Genomic DNA, 20913 nt, shown 5'->3' with positions numbered 1-20913 from the left:
TCAAAATATTGTAAATTTTGCTTCCCCACCCTGTGTGTGTTTATATATATATATATATATATATATATATGTATGTATGTATGTATGTATATATATATATATAGGACGTTTTATATATATATATATATATATATATATATATATATATATATATATATATATATATATATATATATATATATATAAAAACGTCCTAAAACTAAAACATTTCATTCATCATGCTCTTGTTGGAAAAAGTAATTTATTGTAAGAAAAATACTTCTGTTTTCAGTTTACCAAAGCTTTGCTTCTTTTAACTGGATCATTTACATTAAATTACACCACCTTCAACACAACATGGTTACGTAACACTTACTTAACTTTGCATCATAGTCATTTACCTCCAGAAAAACAAACCTGAAAAACTGTGTTTGGTACTTAGCTCTATTCTTATGTTACTTTGTAAAATTTTTATTTTATGTTCTTATTTTTAGTTTTCGTAATTTTATAGTTGCTCTGTTCTTATTTCTAAAGTACTGGTGTTTTATTAATATTGACTGGAGTAGCATAGTAACAATAAAGGCTATTCTACTCTACCCTACTCTCATGTAAAGGACCAGTTTGTTAAAGGGATCGGATCCTGATGTCGCTCTTGGTTTGGACCACTTCCAGACCAGTTGTAGACCATTGAGCCATCTGTTAGTCCATGGTGGTGAGGTTGAAGTTCTATTTATCCTGTTTCTTTCTACCGTCCTTTTTTTTTTTTGAAAAATCCTAGAAAAACACAGACTAGATTAGGATTCGACCTTCTGGCCCCAGACGACCTAAACCCTAACCTTCAGACCTACATGTGTAAACCTGCACCTGGATAATGAGTCCAGACTGTGGTCCAGATCAGGAGGTTCAGAGAAAACCTGGTGCAAAGCTCTAATGAAAGCTTCATGTAGTTCACCAGTTTGTCCACCAGAGGGCGGATTTCTCTATTTGGTGTGTGAAGGAAAAACAGACAAGTGGTGCCAGGCACAACAAACTCCGCCCCTCGCACGTATTGTAGCTTATTTTGGTATCAATCCAGCTGATGTCATCATGTCTGTGTGTGCTGATGTCAACATATCAATTGCCTCTATATATGTGCCAAGTTTGAAGTAAACTGAAACAAAATTGATGTTTTTATAGACATGAAATTCAGCCATTATAAATAAATGGGAGAAGAAAAAAGATTTTAAAAATTAATAAAAAATTTGAACTTTGACTTCCTTTTCCCAAAATGTAATAACATCTTTTCTTGGTCACTGACAGTCTGTAAACCCAATTTGGTATGACTTCAACCGATAGCTTTGCTGCTACAGACATTTGAAATTTTGCCCATTATGAATAAATGGGGGGGGGGGGGGCTTTAAAAAATTAATTTAAAAAATTTGAATTCTGACCTACTTTCCCCAAAATGTAATGAGATCTATTCTGCATCACTAGCTATAAACCAAATTTGGTTTGAATTCAGCCTATAGTTTTGCTGCTAGAGTGTTAACAAAGAAACCAACCAACCAAACCAAAAACAATACCCCTTGCCCACCCACCCCCACCCCCTCCCCTTTCAGAGGGTGGGGTAATGATGTTTTCTGATGAACATGATGTCAATGCATCTCTGGAGTTCAGACTCAGTATTTAAAACAGCACAGTGGGACTAAATCAACAAGATTTAATAGAGTTGGAATGTCCACAGTTTTGATGAGAAAGCTGTTTGTGTTCCATTGACCTTTGACCTCCTGCTGTGTCTGTGCTCCAGTAGGTTTGGACTCTTCTGTTCCAGTCCTGCTCTTTGGTGTTTGTTTTAAGTCCTTTACATCTTTGTGGGTTGACTCAGTGTTCGTGTGAGGGTTCTGGATCCACAGTCCAGCTTCATGTTTCAGCTGTTGAATTGTGGAAACAGGTCTGCACATGCTCAGTGGGTGACCTGATGCACATTTATGTTAGATTTGACTGAAATTCACTGGTGTCATTTGATCCTGTGGTTGCTCTGACATGTTCAAATGGCTATTATTGGATGAGGGTAATTTCCTCTGAATAAGTCAAAGGTAACATTTATGTGTGTGACTGTTTTTAAACTTACTGATGATGGAGAATGAACAATTACTGTCGACTAGTTTTACAACATTACGTTAGAGGTGGATTCATCATCATGGCTCCAGTTCATCATAGAATAGAATAAAATAGAATAGCATAGAAAAGAATTTTACAATTACAAAACCAGTTGAATGACCAACTGTACACTTCAGACAAACAAACTGAAGACAGTCTCAGGTTGTTGCTAACTTTTAATACAAAATACTGGTGTAAAAAAAACATAAAAAACATTTTTAAGTTAAAAGTGTTCTGTTTCTACACACAGTTACAAAAAACAAACAGCAGACATTTTAATTCAACAGGAGCTGAAGGTCAGTCCTCTTCAGTCTGTTTCCTGTTTGATTCAGTTTCTTAAATAAGTGGATTCATCACTGTACATGTTTTCTGGAACAACCTTCCAAATGTCAAAGCAGACTCGTGGTGCGTTCAAGACAGTCGGGGAGTTGGGTCTTCATGTCGCAGCCAAAAGGAAAAACTGATAAATGGCTGGACCTGTGCCCACAATAAAACCAGAAAAGAACATTTCCAACCAAAACAAACAGCTTCAAACTGAACCCAATGACTGAAAAAGAACTAAAACTCCAGTGATTTCATCAGTGATTTCAGCTGAAAACACAAGTAAACAGTCTGAGTCCCCACATCGGACATATCAGAACTGACATCGGTTTAAGTTCAGGTTTCAGCTTCAGCGTAAGCGTCACTTTCTGAACCTAGATCTGGGTTCTGGATCTGGGTCCTGCACCTAGGTTCTGGACCCGGGTTGGTCTACATCCCGTTGAACCCCCCCCGTGACTGGCCCCTGTATGTGCTGCCCGGGCCTGCGGGGGGGTGGAACCTGCTGGGGAGGGTCCAGACCAGAGCGGTGTGCTGGAGGGGCCCGGGCCAGCCAGGGGCTGCTGGCCCCAGCAGACCCCTCATTCCTCCCAGCATGGCTCTGTGGGGGAAAGGGTGGTTGTGGATGAGCGGCAGATGGGGGGGGTACATGAGACCGCTCCCCCGCTGGGGGTGTCGGAGCTGATGCTGAGGGTGGAGGCGGGGCAGAGCGGAGGCTGGGGTGTCCTCCTGGTCTGTTACCATGGTGACACTTCCTGTTAGTGTAGCATTGGCTCCATCTGATTGGTGGGACTCAGAGGCTCTGACACGACAAACAGGAAAACACCAACATCACACAAACGTCACATAAATGTCACATACCAGGAAGGAGGGAAACGGGTCATGTTACCGTTACAATTTACAGTTACTTCAAATATTCAGATAAAAATGGACAGACGGAGGATGCTGAGTTAAAACATCGTCCAGTGGCCAGTTTATTCCAGAGGACGTTAACAGTCATGATGAAGAAGAAGAAGAAAACTGATTTATAAAATATGGGACCTTAAACATATTCAATGTTCTGACATTTGGGTTTTTTTCTGCCTCTGACACTATTCCCTTCAAACTAAACTCAAACCAAAAACACAGTGTTTTCACTGAGAATGTGAAAATACATAAAGGAAAATATACAGTGTAATAAATATCATATTCATTCATCTTCTGAAGTGCTTTATCCTCCGGGGTGGTGCAGGGGTGGAGCCTATCCCAGTGTCTATGGGTAATTTAGCTTCACCAATGAAGCAATTAGAGCATGTGTTTGGACGGTGGGAGGAAGCTGGAGTACCTGTACATATATATATATATATATATATATATATATATATATATATATATATTTATATATATAAATATATATAAAAGACCAGTTGAGAAATCTAAGTAGAGTTTAAAAATACAAAAAGAAAAAATGGGTGTGAGACAAAAAATTTGAGTAAGCAACAACAAACAACTAAACTGAAATAGGCTGTTCATCAGCCAATCAAAAGTTTAAGACCACAGCCTTTAAAAAACAAAATCTGTGCAAAAATATGGATTCAATGTCATTTTCTGTCAGGTATTCACACAATCATGACCTCCTGATGGCAAAGCTTTCTCTCTTTGAACGTGGTCGAAATGTTGAGGTGCATTAGCAAGGCCTCTCGCAACGTGCCATCGCTGCTGAGGTTGGACGCATTTTGAATTCCATAAAAGATCTTGAGGGTTATGGAACAAAAAAGTGGTAGACCAAAAGAAATTTCACTGGCACTGAGCTGAAGGATCCGATTGGCTGGCTGTCAAGACATGGGACAATCCTCGACCCAATTAAGGCCGTTACTGGTGCCGATTGCAGCCCAATAACCATCAGACAGCATCTGTGAGAGAAGGGCTTTAAGAACAAAAAAAGTCTTTAAAGTCCTCGTCTTCTTCAACGCCACAGAATTGCCCGTCTGGACTTTGCAAGAGAGCACCAAACATGGGACACTGAAAGGTGGAAGAAAGTTTTATTCTCTGATGAGAAAAAATGTAACCTTGACAGTCCTGATGGCTTCCAGTGTTACTGGCATAACAAGGAGATCCCACTTGAGATGTTTTCTACACTGCACAGTGGAGGGGGGCACCATCCAGACCTGAGGTGCTTCTTTCCTTTAGTGGAACATTGGAGCTTCAGGTTGTGCAGGGGCATCAAACGGCAGCTGACTATGTGGAGATGTTGCAGGGGGCATTCCTCATGATTGAGGGCCTTCGTCTGTGTGGTAATGGCTGGGCTTAAAAAACTGGACAACGCTGCAGTTCACAATGCCCACCTGACAAAGGACTTCTTTCAGAGGAATAACATCCCTCTTTTGGACCATCCTGCATTTTCCCCTGATCTAAATCCAACTGAGAATATTTGGGGATGGACGGCAAGGGCAGTTTACAAAAATGGACAACAGTTCCAGACAGTGGATGCCCTCCATGAAGCCATCTTCACCACTTGGAGCAACCTTCCCGCTAGCCTTCTGGAAACACTCCCATCATAATAATAATTTAAAAAAAAATAATAATAATAACAATAATCCAGCATGCTGCTGAAACACATTTTGAAGTGATCAACAAGAACGATGAAGCTACTCATTACTGAATCCTTTTCTGAAACTTTTATTTCTATTTTAAGGGGGTATCGTTTTTTTTTTAGCTGTGGTCTTAAACCTTTGATTGGCTGATGAACAGCCTATTTCAGTTTAATTGTTGTTTTCAATAAATTGTGGTTCCCCACGGGAACCTAGAACCTTCTAGATCCTCTGATACAGTTCACTTTCTTGGTAAATTCCACTAGCATTTTCAGTTGAATAACCTCTCAGCTGGCATATCTGTTTCTGCACATAAAATTTGACACCATGGCAACATGGCCCTATTGTTTATCTGTTGCTACGTAACCCACACATTCTATGATTCTGGGCATAGCAATGTGACTGGCCATTGTATTCCAAAATGACTAACATCTTCCTAAATATTGGTCCTATCAACTTTCTGTTTTCACTAGTCTCTTCCTTGACCAAAAATACACATGTATGCCATGTATCACATATTAAATATTCAAACGTCATTGTTGTGACATAAATATAGTATGTATGTACGTAATATGTCATCTTGTGAATGCAGCGTTTCTGATTTTATTTTCAATCAGATACGGTTTTTGATTGAGGGTTGTATGTTACCGTGGTTACCATTTTATCATCCATGGAGGACATTTACCTCACTAACCTTCCCCTGTCGCCCTCTGTCAGACTGGAGCTGCTACTACTGCATGCCGTGGCCTGGTCAGTAGGGTCCCGCCCATCTCTCCTCTCATTGGCTGAGTTGGAGTCACATGCTTGTGTCAATGTAGCGGGTCTGTGATTGGACAGTGGTGATGGTGAACGGACACTGGGAGACACCAGTGGGCCTGTGGTCTGGTTGTCCTCCTTGATCTCTGGCTCCGGTTCTGGTTCCGGTTCTGGCTGCAGTGCTGAGTGGATCAACTCCAGTGTCGCCGCCACTGCCTTCTTCACTGTCGGGGTTCCTCTCAGACCTGAGGGGGGGGTGCAGGCATAGGCCTTCTTCTCTAACAGCCCCTCCTTATTACGGGATGTCAGAGGTTGAGCATCCAGCTCCAGGACCTGAGACTGAATCAGCTGGGCCTGGGCCTGGCGCTGGGCTCTGAGCTGAGAAATGGCCTGGTGAAGGAACTCCATGTCCGAGTCTGAGTGAAGCAGGAGCCCATCCTTGGAAGAGGATGCTGCAGGACTGGACTCTGGAACTAGCTGGTCCAACAGATGGGGGGCATGAGGGACAGCTGGACTGGACCAAAGAGGGAGACCCTGGGGCAGGTCACTGGACGGCAGGGGGGGGGGTTGTCCTATGAAGACAGAGGACGACGGTCAGAACAGGAGGATATTAATGATGGGATGATCCAAACTAGAGCTGATCTACAGTCACATCAGAACTAGAACCAGAACCCACAGAACTGTAACTGACCGATTGGTGGGGCCCCACCCCCTTAGTTATTATATGCAGTGGAGAACTACATCCACTACATCAAATTCAGAAGGATGGAGACATAATTCTGATCGAGGCAAAAGCATACCGGTGTTCGACAGCATAGTATACCTATCCGTACACCAGGAGAAGCCCCAAGATTTATATGTCAAATGCAAACCCTTCTGGGCCAGTCATGCTCTTAAACTGCGGGGTAAGATTTTCTGTAAATCTTAATTATGTTTGTCCTAAGTGAAAAGCTGTAGCATCTTCATTAGACAGCGTGATATCATGACTCATGTAAATACACGCCACTTTTGTTATCTGTATCACGTTATCTGTACGCATTATAAGCTTTCTATGTGTATGTTCACACCATGTGAAATACCACGCAGGGTTAGGGAAAGAATTATGGATAGGATTAGGGTTACGGTTATGGTTATGTGAACTGGAGATCTCAGGGTAAATTGACACGCGATCAAAGGGTGCTGAAAAACACACGTTAGGTTGAAAATGCATGAGTATAGCAAGCTAAATGCCATAAGAACTGATGTGATATACACTGCGATTTCATGAGATCAGTCTCTCATTAAAGTACAAATGACAAATGACAATAAAAACTAGCTAAGCTAAGGCTGATAAGCTAAATGATGATGACTACGAACAATGCTAGCTGTAAGTAACATGGTTCATAGATGTTGATAGTGGGGTCTGCCACAATATTTAATCCACAAAAGACATCTCTGTTGTTGAGTTTTAGGCTTTGGGAATGGGTGGAAGAGAACACCTCCTTCCAAACATTCAGGATATCTGCTGTTGGAATTACAAGTTCCATAGGCACACCGCTTCAACATCTTGCTCAGTGCTAATTATTTGTCAGATGTTCTGCTCCCTAGTAATGATTGCTAACGTAGGATTGGACGAGGACTGTTTTAGGGTGGAGTCTGCTGATCAGTCAGTTGGCTGGACTTTAACGGGTCTGGGTCCAGGGGAAGCCAGGGGTCTGGGTCCAGCAGAGGTCAGGGGTCTGGGTCCAACAGTGTCCTCTGTATGTTTCCTCTGTATGCGTTCTCTGTATGTGTCCTCTACAATGTGTTTGTAATGAGGACAGAAACAGTGGATTGACTCTTTCTGGGTTTGGACTCTGAACCTTCTTCTAAACTTCCTCATGTTCATGTCCCAGTTTAAACTCTGACTATGTTTATGTCAAATATTTTTGGTATACAGTGGTACCTTGACTTATGGGATTTCTGAGTTACGAGCCGATGCTTGGTGGATATTTTGCTTTGAGTTATGAGCCAAAATCCAAGTTATGAGCAAATTTCAGATATCCTGAAGGTAGTTGGACACAACACCCACTCAGTATCCAGCATCACACTCATTCCCTTCATGTGGTTACCTCGTCATGGAAGCATCTCTGTTGTGGTGTGCTGGTGTTTTGTGCTTTTTGTTCAGGTATTTTGCCAAATTTATTTTTCCTAACCATGGGTCCGACCTCTTTTCACCCCCTCCCCTCTGGATAGTGACAGCAGGAGATAATACCTGTAATACCTCATATCTCCAGAATCTTCACATTTACAATTACATTTAAAAAACAAACAAAGTGCAATAAAATAAGTTTAATTAAATATTCATTATTGATGTTTCAAAGCCACAGGGAGCCTCAGCAGAGGGATGAAAGAGCCACATGTGTCTCCAGAGCCCAGGATATAGATAAATTGGGTTGACAGGAGGAACCCGTCAGTACTCCTCAAGACGCTGTGATGAGTAGGGTGTTAAGGAAGTGTAGTAATTTAACATTGTTTACTAAGTGCTGATTTTAGTGGATGGGTCAGAATTTTAAAAATCATGCAAAAATGAACAACTTTTGAATTATGACCTAAAACAAATTATGAAAAATAATATGACCTTTAATAACATGACGTACCAAGCGTGCATTTTATGCTCACATGGATACTGGAAGGTTAACCACTACTGTTTCTACCACTGGCTGCTGTTGTCTGTGCATTCCCCTCCAAATTCTGTGCTGGAACCATGTGACATTAACAGACCTTTAGGTTCCTGCAGGTCATCTGTGATTAGCTGCCTGTCCTTGTTGTCATGGTAACCAATCAGTCTGCTGAAGTTGTGCTGTAGTTCATCGACACTGGCCACGATGATGCCCCACTGTGAGAAGTCAATGCGACGCTCTGAGAAACAGAAAATTGGAGTGTTTACATGTGATGTGTTCTCTGGCAGCTGATTGGTCAGATTTGGCAGTTGTTGACCCGCCTGTACCTGTGAGGAAGACGGTGTGACGGTACTGAGTGTACCGGGCCTGCAGCTCCAACAGACAGTCCAGGTCAGGAGACTGATGGGTCATCATGTCACAGCGATGATATGGGAGGAACTCCACGATCTGACGCTTCTGATAGGCCGACAGGACGTCCAATAGGCTCGCAGCATCTCTCCTGAACCTGACAACCACATGATAACAGCCGGGTATGATCGTTACCTGAACCACCACCTGATAACCTTAGATGGAAGCTGGTTTGACATATGCTTTTCAGAAGAATTGTACAGATCCAATTATACCCAAACTGTGGTACTGTGCTAATATCATTCACATTCACATTGAACATAAGTGGTCTTTAAAAGGCTGATCCCTCACATTGAAAATTCCAAAATCCTTCACTGGAGAAGTGTTTTAAAGCATGTCTATGTCAAAGTAGCATCAATCAGCAGCTGAGACCATGGATTTACACCCATAATAATACATTGGATTTATTATGGGGGGAAGAAAGGCCTTCCTACAATTTTAGGACAACTTAAGGTTGTTCCTTCACCAAACAAAGCAACACTATGACCTACAGTCACCATGACAACTGTACACGGCATCAGCTGCCTCTTTACTCCGACAGCTGATGGATTGTATGGACTTCTGTCTCTATGGCAACATGAGGACTGATCACATCTGCATCTAAGATGTACAATGATATATACTGAACAACAAAAGAAACGCAAGTATGTTTCGGTATTGGTTTATATGGGAGTTTGATTATGAATATTGGTTTCATATGAGATATTTATATCCAGCTGTGAAATTTACTGTGGGTCTCTCTTGCTGTCCTTGTAGCACTGAGTTGACGGTCACGGAGATGGGCCAAGCGAATATGGCGATCCTGATTATGGGTGGTCACACGTGGTCTTCCGGATCTTGGTCTGTCCTGAGTGGTCCCTGTGTCACGGAATCGTGTCCTCAGCCTACTGATGGTGGACTCGTGCACTTGCAGACGTCTGGCAACGTTGCGAGCCGTTAAACCAGCATCAAGCATACCAATGGCGCGTTCTCTCAGATTATCGTTAAGGCGAGGCATCGTGGTAATGCAGTAACTTTTGAATCTTACCATTTCTTTTTATAGCCCCTGGATAAACAAAGGGAATTGCCACTCCCATTTGTTGCTCCCACTACCATATCACTCAAAACGTACCGCACCTCCGATACTTTGTACACGTGCTCAACACCATTCGTGGTCGTGTTTGCCTGCAAACACACGCTCCAATGGTTACAACTCACTTATTGTAATGTGTATCTCAGTTGACAACTCAACAGGACAGCTGAACTCTTGCCTAAATTAACGACCAAAACTTGCGTTTCTTTTGTTGTTCAGTATATACATGTGACAATTTATGATATCAAGACTTCTCTAAGATCGGAACATGCTGTACTGTCCAAAAGCAGACCTAATATTTCAGTTTTCTGTCACCTATTTAATTTGATGAGGTGGGTGTATGTGTGTGATGGCTTCAGTTTTTGGACCCATTTGGACCCATGTGGGCAAGCAGACATGCACAGTAGGCTATGAGTTGAACAGTGGGTATGTTTAAGGTAGAATAAAGTCTTTTCTGAGATCAGCAGGAAACAGCTTTATGACAAATTAAAAGATGACTGTTACAGACGTACACAACACAGTAAGGGTTTACTGCATCAATAAGCAGGAGTCGGGTTGGTATTCAAGCTGTTGTCAAAATACTGCACCAATTTTAGTCCTTCATGATGAATGAAACAACAAAAACAGCTTAAGCCTGCAGAGAGAGAGGAGTTGAAACTTGCTCTGGTCTAGTTGGAAGTGGCCTCGGTGACAGAGATGAGACCATGATGATCTATGAGGTGTAAGCTGTGTACACAACTGATGCAGGGGCTGCAAGTTCCCTACCTTGCCTGCTCTTTCAACTTCTTGTGAGTTTTGCAGTGAACCTTCCATCTCCAGACGCTCTCTGGAGAACTCTGCTTTTCCACGGCCTTCAGCAACGACGTCAGCTGATCTGCACAACAACCAACACACACTGGACATCAGCTTAACTGTATAAAACCCAACACACACACACCAGACATCAGCTGAACTGTATAAAAACCAACACACACACACTGGACATCAGCTGAACTGTATAAAAACCAACACACACATACTGGACATCAGCTGAACTGTATAAAAACCAACACACACACACTGGACATCAGCTGAACTGTATAAAAACCAGCACACACACACTGGACATCAGCTGAACTGTATAAAAACCAACACACACACACCGGACATCAGCTGATCTGCACAGCAACCAACACACACATGCGCGCACGCACACACACACACACACACACACACACACACACACACAGGATGTCAACTGATCTGCACAACAACTCCGTACAACCCCGTACTCTCAGATCACTTTTTAATTACCTTTCAGTAAGGCTGAGTGATATGGAAAAAAATCATATACCAATAATTTTTTTCATATCAGATAATATCGATATGTATCATGATATAAATCAAATCACTATTTTTGTCAAGCTTAAATTTTCTGTTACTCATAAGTTAGTTGTGAAAACATCAGAAGGTTATTTTTGTTTTAAACATGATGTATTTTCTGTCAGAGGTTGAACATGACAGATGTGCTCAAGAACATTATAGAACTGTGTCAGATAAATAAAACAGGTACATATATTTAAAGCTAAATTAAAAGTCTGACTAGCTGGTAAAAGCTTTCAAGTTTTAAAAGAGAACACAAACAAAACAGACCACCTTCAAGAAACAATGCCTGGGGGTATATACAGTACAGGCCAAAAGTTTGGACACACCTTCTCATTCTTTGCATTTTCTTTATTTTCATGACTATTTACATTGTAGATTCTCACTGAAGGCATCAAAACTATGAATGAACACATGTGGAATTATGTACTTAACAAAAAAGTGTGAAATAACTGAAAACATATCTTATATTCTAGTTTCTTCAAAGTAGCCACCCTTAGCTCTGATGACTGTTTTGCACACTCTTGGCATTCTCTTGATGAGCTTCAAGAGGTAGTCACCTGAAATGGTTTCCTAACAGTCTTGAAGAAGTTCCCACAGATGCTTAGCACTTGTTGGCCCTTTTGCCTTCACTCTGCGGTCCAGCTCACCCCAAACCATCTTGATTGGGTTCAGGTCCGGTGACTGTGGAGGCCAGGTCGTCTGGCGCAGCACTCCATCACTCTCCTTCTTGGTCAAATATCCCTCACACAGCCTGGAGGTGTGTTTGGGGTCATTGTCCTGTTGAAACATAAATGATGGTCCAACTAAACGCAAACCGGATGGAATGGCATGTCACTTCAGGATGCTGTGGTAGCCATGCTGATTCAGGTTGCCTTCAATCTTGAATAAATCCCCAACAGCGTCACCAGCAAAGCACCCCCACACCATCACACCTCCCCCTCCATGCTTCACGGTGGGAACCAGGCATGTAGCATCCATCCGTTCACCTTTTCTGCGTCGCACAAAGACACGGCGGTTGGATCCAAAGATCTCAAATTTGGACTCATCAGACCAAAGCACAGATTTCCACTGGTCTAATGTCCATTCCTTGGGTTTCTTGGCCCAAATAAATCTCTTCTGTTTGTTGCCTCTCCTGAGCAGTGGTTTCCTAGCAGCTATTTGACCATGAAGGCCTGATTCACGCAGTCTCCTCTTAACAGTTGTTGTAGAGATGTGTCTGCTGCTAGAGCTCTGTGTGGTATTCATCTGGTCTCTAATCTGAGCTGCTGTTAATTTGCGATTTCTGAGGCTGGTGACTCAGATGAACTTATCTTCAGCATCAGAGGTGACTCTTGGTCTTCCTTTCCTGGGGCGGTCCTCATGTGAGCCAGTTTCGTTGGAGCGCTTGATGGTTTTTGCGACTGCACTTGGGGACACATTCAAAGTTTTTGAAATTTTCTAGACTGACTGACCTTCATTTCTTAAAGTAATGATGGCCACTTGTTTGTCTTTACTTAGCTGATTGGTTCTCGCCATAATATGCATTCTAACAGTTGTCCAATAGGGCTGTCAGCTGTGCATCAACCTGACTTCTGCACAACACAACTGATGGTCCCAACCCCATCAATAAGGCAAGAAATTCCACTAAGTAACCCTGACAAGGCACAGCTATGAAGTGAAAACCATTTCAGGTGACTACCTCTTGATGCTCATCAAGAGAATGCCAAGGGTGTGCAAGGCAGTCATCAGAGCTAAGGGTGGCTACTTTGAAGAAACTAGAATATAAGAGATGTTTTCAGTTATTTCACACTTTTTTGTTAAGTACATAATTCCACATGTGTTCACTTATAGTTTTGATGCCTTCAGTGAGAACCTACAATGGAAATAGTCATGAAAATAAAGAAAATGCGAAGAATGAGAAGGTGTGTCCAAACTTTTGGCCTGTACTATACATAGGGGTGTGTTGCGTAGCTGCCATAAAACTGAAAATGAAACTTAACATTCTTTGAACGTCTGACTCCTGGCTTCTATGCCTCACCCTACATGTCAGTAACCAGGTCACCCGAGTTCTTGGTCAAATTTTCTCCCGAGGGAACACTCATTATCTCCCGCAAAGGCCCAAACATTAGTGTGTGTGCTGCGGCTGCTCTTACGCCTGTGCTGTGTGCGTCAACCTAAGTTGCTATGGCTCTAGCGTGATTGGTTTGGTGCAGCGCTACTTAATTATGATTGGCTGTTCTTATGTCTGTCAAAACATGGACGAATGAATTCTATCAAAATTGTATTGAGCATGTCTCATATTTCTATTGAGGAAAAGTTATATCGTGATATATATTGCTATCGTTTTATCTCCCAGCCCTACCTTTCAGTTTATGCTTGAGGATAATTCTACACCAGTGATTAGAACTCAGATGAAAAGAACATTATGAGATTGTTCTATCTCAAAGTATGAAAAGATAATTCAGCCAATATTTGCTTCCATGTCATCTGATTATGAAGAGAATGTGTCTAGTGCTGCTATATGTGATGAGTTTGTTGGTAGTGCCATGCACACACTACAAACTGCTCTGGATGTAGGTGCCCCTCTTAAACCGAAGGTTATTAGACCAAGGCAAGCTTCTCCTTGGTATAATGCTGAAACATGTTCCTTTAAACGAGCAGCATGTAAATTAGAGAGGCTATGGTGCCACTCCAGCTCAGAGCATTCTTTCAGTGCCTGGAAAAACAGTTTACTGACTTATAAGCAGGCCCTGCGAACGGCTAAAAGATATTAAAGAGATATTACTCATCCTTAATAGAAGAAAACAAAAATAACCCCAGGTTTCTGTTCAGCACTGTAGCCAGGCTGACAAACAGTCACAGCTCAGCAGATCTCTCTATTCCAGTTACTCTAAGCTGTGATGACTTCCTGCAATTCTTTAACAATAAAATCTCAACTATTAAGAGACAAAACAGATGAAATACTTCCAACTATCAGCTCTGACAAAGCTCAGGCTGCAAACCTAGAATCTCCTATAAACCCCTCTATAATGTTAAATAATTTCACCACTGTAAACCAAGCTGATGTAACATCAATCATTATGTCTTCTAAATCAGGGGTCCCCGGATCGCTACCGGTCCGTGGATCATTTGGTACCGGGCCGCAAAGAAAAAAAAAATTGTGGTTAATATTAAAGCAATTTTTTCCATTAGTCTTGTGGAGATTTTATTTTGAAAAGTGACCGTTTCTGCCCTCAACTCACAACCGCTCTTGATTCTGGTGCGCCATTTCATGAATCAGTAGTAACACAAGCTGTTTGTCAGACGACCCCCAAACACTAAATTCAAGCCACAGTACACTCTGAAGACCGTGAAGCATGGTGGTGCAAGCATCATGGGGCTGTTTCTCTTACTATGGTGTCGGGCCTATTTATCACATACCAGAGATCATGGATCAATTTGCTTATATCAAAATACTTGAGGAGGTCATGCTGCCTTATGCTGAAGAGGAAATGCCTTCGAAATGGGTGTTTCAACAAGAAAAGGACCCCAAACACCCCAAAAGTAAGTGAGCAGCATCTTGGTTTCAGACCAACAAAATTAAGGTTATGGAGTGGCCAGCCCAATCCCTGGACCTTAATCCAATAGAAAACTTGTGGGGTGACATCAAAAATGCTGTTTCTGAGGCAAAACTAAGAAATGCAGAGGAATTGTGGAAGGTTGTCAAATCATCCTGGGCTAGAATACCTGTTTACAGGTGCCAGAAGTTGGTCGACTCCATGCAGCACAGATGTGAAGCAGTTCTCAAAAACACAGGTTATACAACTAAATATTAGTTTAGTGATTCACAGGAATGCTAAATCTTAATGTGTTTTTCAGTATATTGAGTAAATATTTAAGTTTGTAATAAAAAATGCGCACACTGCTATTCTTTTGAAAAGCTCAATATCATTTTTTCCTTCATTTTCTGTAAAGTAATTAAAATATTGATACATTTTTCTTCATGTTTTGATGTAAAATATAATTTTCAGTGTTCCCAATGAATGGAAATAAAAATATTATAAGGATTTTGAGCTTTACTCATGTTTTGAAGAACACTGCTATTATTTTGAACACAACTGTATAAGGGAATATCATGATTCCTGCCCAAGTTACAGGTTCATCGTAACAGGTGACACACAAGTGCCTCAAAACTGCTCCGGTACATCAATCCATGTTTGAGACAACTTCAAACCTCTTTGCATTCTGGATTGAAGTCAAAGCAGAATATGTGGCTATCACCACAAAAGCCCTGAAAGTCCTTCTTCCATTTCCAACCTCATGTCTTTGTGTGTCTGGCTTTTCTGTGATGACAGTTACCAAGACAAGAATCCAGAGTAGACTGGATATACGGAACACAATTGGAGTGTGTGTCTCCCATTACCCCCAGATGGGACTGTCTAGTTGCAGGGAAACAAGTCCAGGGTTCGGACTGAATCTGCATTAGAGTGAGTTGATATTATACTGTAGAATCATTGTAATTGCCTGATATACAGTGTAGGTGTTTCAGATCACATGCTCTGAACTGACAAAGGTTTTTTTTATTGGAACCCCCGTACCTCTACCTGGTCCGCAGAAAATTTTCATGCATGAAACCGGCGCATAGTACAAAAAAGGTTGGGGACCACTGCTCAACTCATCTAAAACTTGCCTCAGATGCAGTCTCAGAGGTGACTCATCTGTGCCCTGTCCTGACCTATGACCCTGGACCTCCTCCCCCACCCTCACCTGTCTGGATAGACTTCCTCTCCCTCATCTGTCTGGATGGACCTCCTAACCCACACCTGTCTCATCTGATTAGATGGACCCCCTCATGTACCCCCACCCTACTGCATCTTTACAGACTGGAACTACATCCGCAAATGGATGTCCATCAGTCCTGGTGCATCTACAGCCTGTCCGTCCATGGGAATGGATCTCTCCTTCACTGTGGTTCTCCCCGAGGTTCTCTTTTCCCACTGGGTTTTTGGAGTTTTTTCTTGACAAGAAGGAGGGTCTAAGGACGAGGGATGCCCGGGACATTAATCCATTTTCTTCATCTACTGTTTATTTGACTGTTGTTTGTTTTCACATCCAACTAATTCTGTAAAACCCAGTGAGGCAACCTTGCTGTGATATAGGGCTCTACAAATAAAATTGAATTGACCTGAAAACCAACACACACACACACACACACACACACACAGAGGACATCAGCTGATCTGCACAACAACAAACAAGCAAACAAACAAACACACACACACACACACACACACACACACACACACACACACACACACACACTGTCAAAGCCATTTGATGTTGTTTGACTTCACTGAAATTAAACCATGTGAGTAGTCCAGATGACATACGCTGGCATTATTCCATTTGGACTGAAGGTGTTCAACATGGAACACAGAAACACATGGATGTTAACCACACAACAGATCAACAACTGCAAAACAGTCACAACTTCAGCCCGACAGAAAATGAAAACAGGACAGGTGCACGTGTGTGTATGTGGACTCATACCGTGGCTGATGAAGTCTGGGTTTAGGACCAACTCATCTGAGATGACGCAGCCTCCAGACACGAACAGCTCGTTGTAACTGTTGTTCCTGATGTCGTCCAATTTATCGATTCCCACGAACACCACAGAGTGATGGTGCTTCAGAGAAACCAGGCCTGGGATCTGCGCGCACACACACACACACACACACACACACACACACACACACACACAAACAAACAAACAAACATGAACACACATATACACACATTCTAATATCCAACACCAGCTTTCCTGTGTGTAACCTGTGGACCAGCAGACGGACTGTTCTAGTTCTAATTCTAATTCATCTGCTCATTCTTTTCTCCAATGATTAATACATTAGCAGCTAATTTTAAAATAATCCATCACTATATTCTGTGAAACTGTCAAATAAAGGAGGAGCAGCGCAGAGACCATGCCCTTCTCTTCCTCAGCCACACCTTTGGAGTGTGAACACACTGGGATTTCACATTGTGTTGCTAAACGTAGGGATGGGGCTGATCCGATCCAGTATCAGTATCAGGTTCCGATGCCCTCGTAATTCACAGATCGGAAATTTCTGATCGAACCTGCGGAGATTTCGGATCTATGAGCCATATCTGTGCTTCCATGTTGCTGAAATGACTCCACAAGTGATTCCCTGCCAGCTGCTCTGCTAGCTGGCTGCAAAATGTGGAATGGGTTTCCTGAATGGAGGTGTGTCTCAACAAGGGATGTCCCGATCTGACTTAAAGATCGGTATCTGCTGCCGATCTGGCATTTTTTTAGAAGATCGGATTGGATTTAGTCACGATATTGGGCTGATCCCCCTCCTGGAAGGGTGGTGGGGTAAACAAATACTGATCCACGCATCACTAACGTACAGCACGGAATACACCCCCATATAATACCTGGACGAACCTGTCCAAAGACCCACTACAGCAGTGGGTAACCTATAGCCCGCGCGCCAAAACCACCCTGCCAAAGGTTTTAAATTGGCCCACAGTATGAACTTGGAAAGTGCAGAAATTATACTAAAGTTATTAAGAGTCAAAGGTGTCATACTTGTTTAAGTTCAGGTTCCACATTCAGCCCAATTGTGATCTCAAGTAAAATAATAGCATAATAACCTATAAATAATGACTCCAAATTTAAATCAAAACTTCATTGTAAAAAGTTGGTATCGGATCGGTATTGGCAAATCTAATCCTAAAAAAAAAAAAAAAAAAAATCAGATTGGAAGCAAAAAAAAAAATCCATTTCGGGACATCACTTGTCTCAATGAGACAGAGTAATGAAACACACCTCCGTTCAGGAAATCTATTCCACAGTTTACAGCCAGCTAGCAGGCGGGCATTGAGCAGTACTGTGGCTAACCAACTTTTGATCACAACTTGTCCGCTGTGTAGAAATTAGGGGTGTAACGATGGGCTCGTTTGTACCGAACCATTTTGGTTCGGGGCCTTTGATACAATACAGAGGTGTAACAAACAAATACATGTAGTCAATGTGAAGAACGCAAACACTCAGAAAGCAGGGTGGCTGCAAGCAGAACCCACATGCAGGGTTTCCCTCATTTATATTCTCAGAGCCGCTGCAAAAAAAACAAAAACAAAAAACAACTTGATTCACTTAATTTTGAGGCTGGGGTGCTGATAAGGGGGGTAAACATGACAAAAGAGAGTATAACAGAAGCACAGAAGCTAGGTCAAACATTCCAAATGTTTTAACTTTCACTTTCGGTTTTCTGTAGTTACAGAGTGCACCCCCACACACACACACCTTTACTGGTCTCCTTCACTGTACCGAAAACATACCGAACCGGAATCACTGCTAATGATGATCACTGCTAATAAGATGAAGCAGCCCTTTGAATTTTATTTGGAGAAGGGTAGTGTTAGACAAGTTCACCCTTTATGTGTATCTGTCTTGGATTTAATAAATATTGACGGTCAATCTGGAACCCTTACAGTTGGATATTTGTTTTCAGGATGGGATGTTTCCTGTTAACAAGACTTCCTGTTTTTCTGACCTTATACTAACCTCAAGTTACCTTTTAGGACATATATGCATACATTTGTACATATCATACTGGCCTGTAGAGAGGAGGACTACTGCCTCAAATAAAATCAACAACAATGATAATAATAATAATAATAATAATAATAATAATAATAATAATAATAATAATAATAATATTAAACCAAACGGAGCTTTGGTATCAGAATAGTATCCGTATCAGCAGATATCCAAATTCAGGTATCGGGATCGGATCGGAAGTGAAAAAATGTGGATCGGTGCATCCCTAGTTAAATGTGTCTGTGTTGAAGACAGACCCTGGTCCAGTGCAGACTCTGATAGACCCTGGTGCCTGAGTCCTGGTCCAGCCAAGACCCTGGTGTCTGAGTCCTGGTCCAGCCCAGACCCTGGTGTCTGAGGGCACTTTCACACTGCGTACCTGAGTCTGTATCACAGTACGTTTGACCCCAAAGTCCACTTAATTTTATCAATGTGAATGCAAACGTTCCATGCTCGAGTACCGTACCCGAGTCCAGCTGAGAAGGTAGTCCTGGGTACGGACTCCAGTATGGTACGCTGCCATGTGAAAGCAATCCATGCCCAAGACCGGAAGTGACCCAATCACCACGAGACCATAGACAGCGCTCCTATTGTCTCCTGAAAAAGCCTTGTTTCCATGCAGCATGGGCTTGCCTTATCGACCGAACCACTCTGTGATATATCGGGGACAACAAACGTTGCTCTTCTTCACTCTGCCTCGAACAGGCTAACAGATAGACAAGTATTGCTGCCACTGTAGACAAATGAACAGAACAGTCGCTCAGTTGATGATGTAAGGGTTTGTCTTCATCTGACTTCCATGTTTGTAGGATAGCAACAGAATTCCTTCCACACTGCCACCTACTGTTTCGGCACTGTAACACCCACTCGTATTTGGGGACGGGCCGAGGTACGTGCTTGTGAAAGTAACATCTGCAGGAAAGGTGTGAATGTATCCAAGTACGGTACAGACTCAGGTACACTGTGTGAAAAGGCCCTGATTCTAATCCCATTATTCCATTATTTCAGTCATCATTTCTCCTACACTGCCTTAGTCTTCACTGTTGGTTGAATGTGAGGATGTGGTCTTTATTTGTATTCATTTTTTTCCATCTCTATAAATAGCTGTGTTTTTCTAATATTTACTTTATATTCATGTTTCATTCATTTCTGTACTGTTCCGTATGTTGTCTAGTTCGTTGGTAATTAGTTCTTTTATCTTCATAATTGTCTGTTTGTTTGCATTAGGGTTATGGTTAGTTATGTTTGTCATTTCTGTTGCAGCCTTTTCCTGTGTTTAAGGAGGCCTTTGGAATGGTTCCTCTGCATGGTTTCATTAAATGTGTGAGATTACTGAACCTGGTGCACGTGTCTTGCAACATCTTTGTTCTTAATGACCACCAACAGTCTGTTGGTGGAGTTGTCTTGGTTCAGAAAGGCTGCAGGACTCTGCTCCATGTTCCCCTGTTTCAACAGGTATTCCTGAAAGACAAAAGAAACACAAAAAACAGAGAGAATTTAAAATGGGTGCGATGTTTACAACCCCAGTGTGGTTTAAATCCAGATGGACTCATTGGTCTAATTGAAACACATTCACACACCATCTGCAGTGACAGCGCTTATGTAAATGAAATTACTCCTTTAACCCCTGACGTGTCTGTGGTGATCATTCTGAATGTATGATTTATTTTAAATATTCATAAAAATTCAACCATTTGCTCAATAGGAGAAAAATTCATAATGTGCTGATAGAATAGACGTTGTACTTTCCATAGACATCTGAGTATGCTCAGTACACCCCCCACCGCCTGTGGAATGGGGGTAAAACATAGATCAGTGTGTGAGACTAACTCACCATAAAAATACATGATTTAGGCTTTTTTTTTTTTTAACTGTTGTTTCCAGTGTTGTGGTGATTTTATTTCTTCTTTTTTTACCTCCGCCAGGAGGTATTGTGATTGCTTTGCTTTGTGTGTTTGTTTGTTAGCAGGATAAGTCAAAAATTTATGGATGGATGTTCATGAAATTTTCAGGAAATGATGATACTGCACAAGGAAGAAATTATTAAATTTTGGTGGTGATCGGGGGGGGGGTGCAGAT

The 20913-nt window shown here is 41.9% G+C and overlaps 1 protein-coding gene across 1 annotated transcript in view; it reads right to left on the bottom strand.

Moving 5' to 3' along the window:
• Window positions 1-2276: 2276 nt before the first annotated feature.
• The window catches only part of tasora (transcription activation suppressor a), an 89322-nt gene continuing 70685 nt past the window's right edge, over window positions 2277-20913 (bottom strand). The window contains 7 exon segments of the mRNA XM_030135005.1: window positions 2277-3238; window positions 5692-6334; window positions 8505-8642; window positions 8731-8909; window positions 10650-10758; window positions 16758-16917; window positions 20173-20295. Of these exon segments, the coding sequence (XP_029990865.1) occupies window positions 2869-3238; window positions 5692-6334; window positions 8505-8642; window positions 8731-8909; window positions 10650-10758; window positions 16758-16917; window positions 20173-20295 (1722 nt within the window). The 3' untranslated portion in view covers window positions 2277-2868.

Source organism: Sphaeramia orbicularis, chromosome 5 (genome assembly GCF_902148855.1).
Source record: "Sphaeramia orbicularis chromosome 5, fSphaOr1.1, whole genome shotgun sequence".
Lineage (NCBI taxonomy): Eukaryota > Metazoa > Chordata > Actinopteri > Kurtiformes > Apogonidae > Sphaeramia > Sphaeramia orbicularis.
Note: the sequence above shows the minus strand (reverse complement) of the source record. Positions and strands in the feature narration are given on the sequence as shown.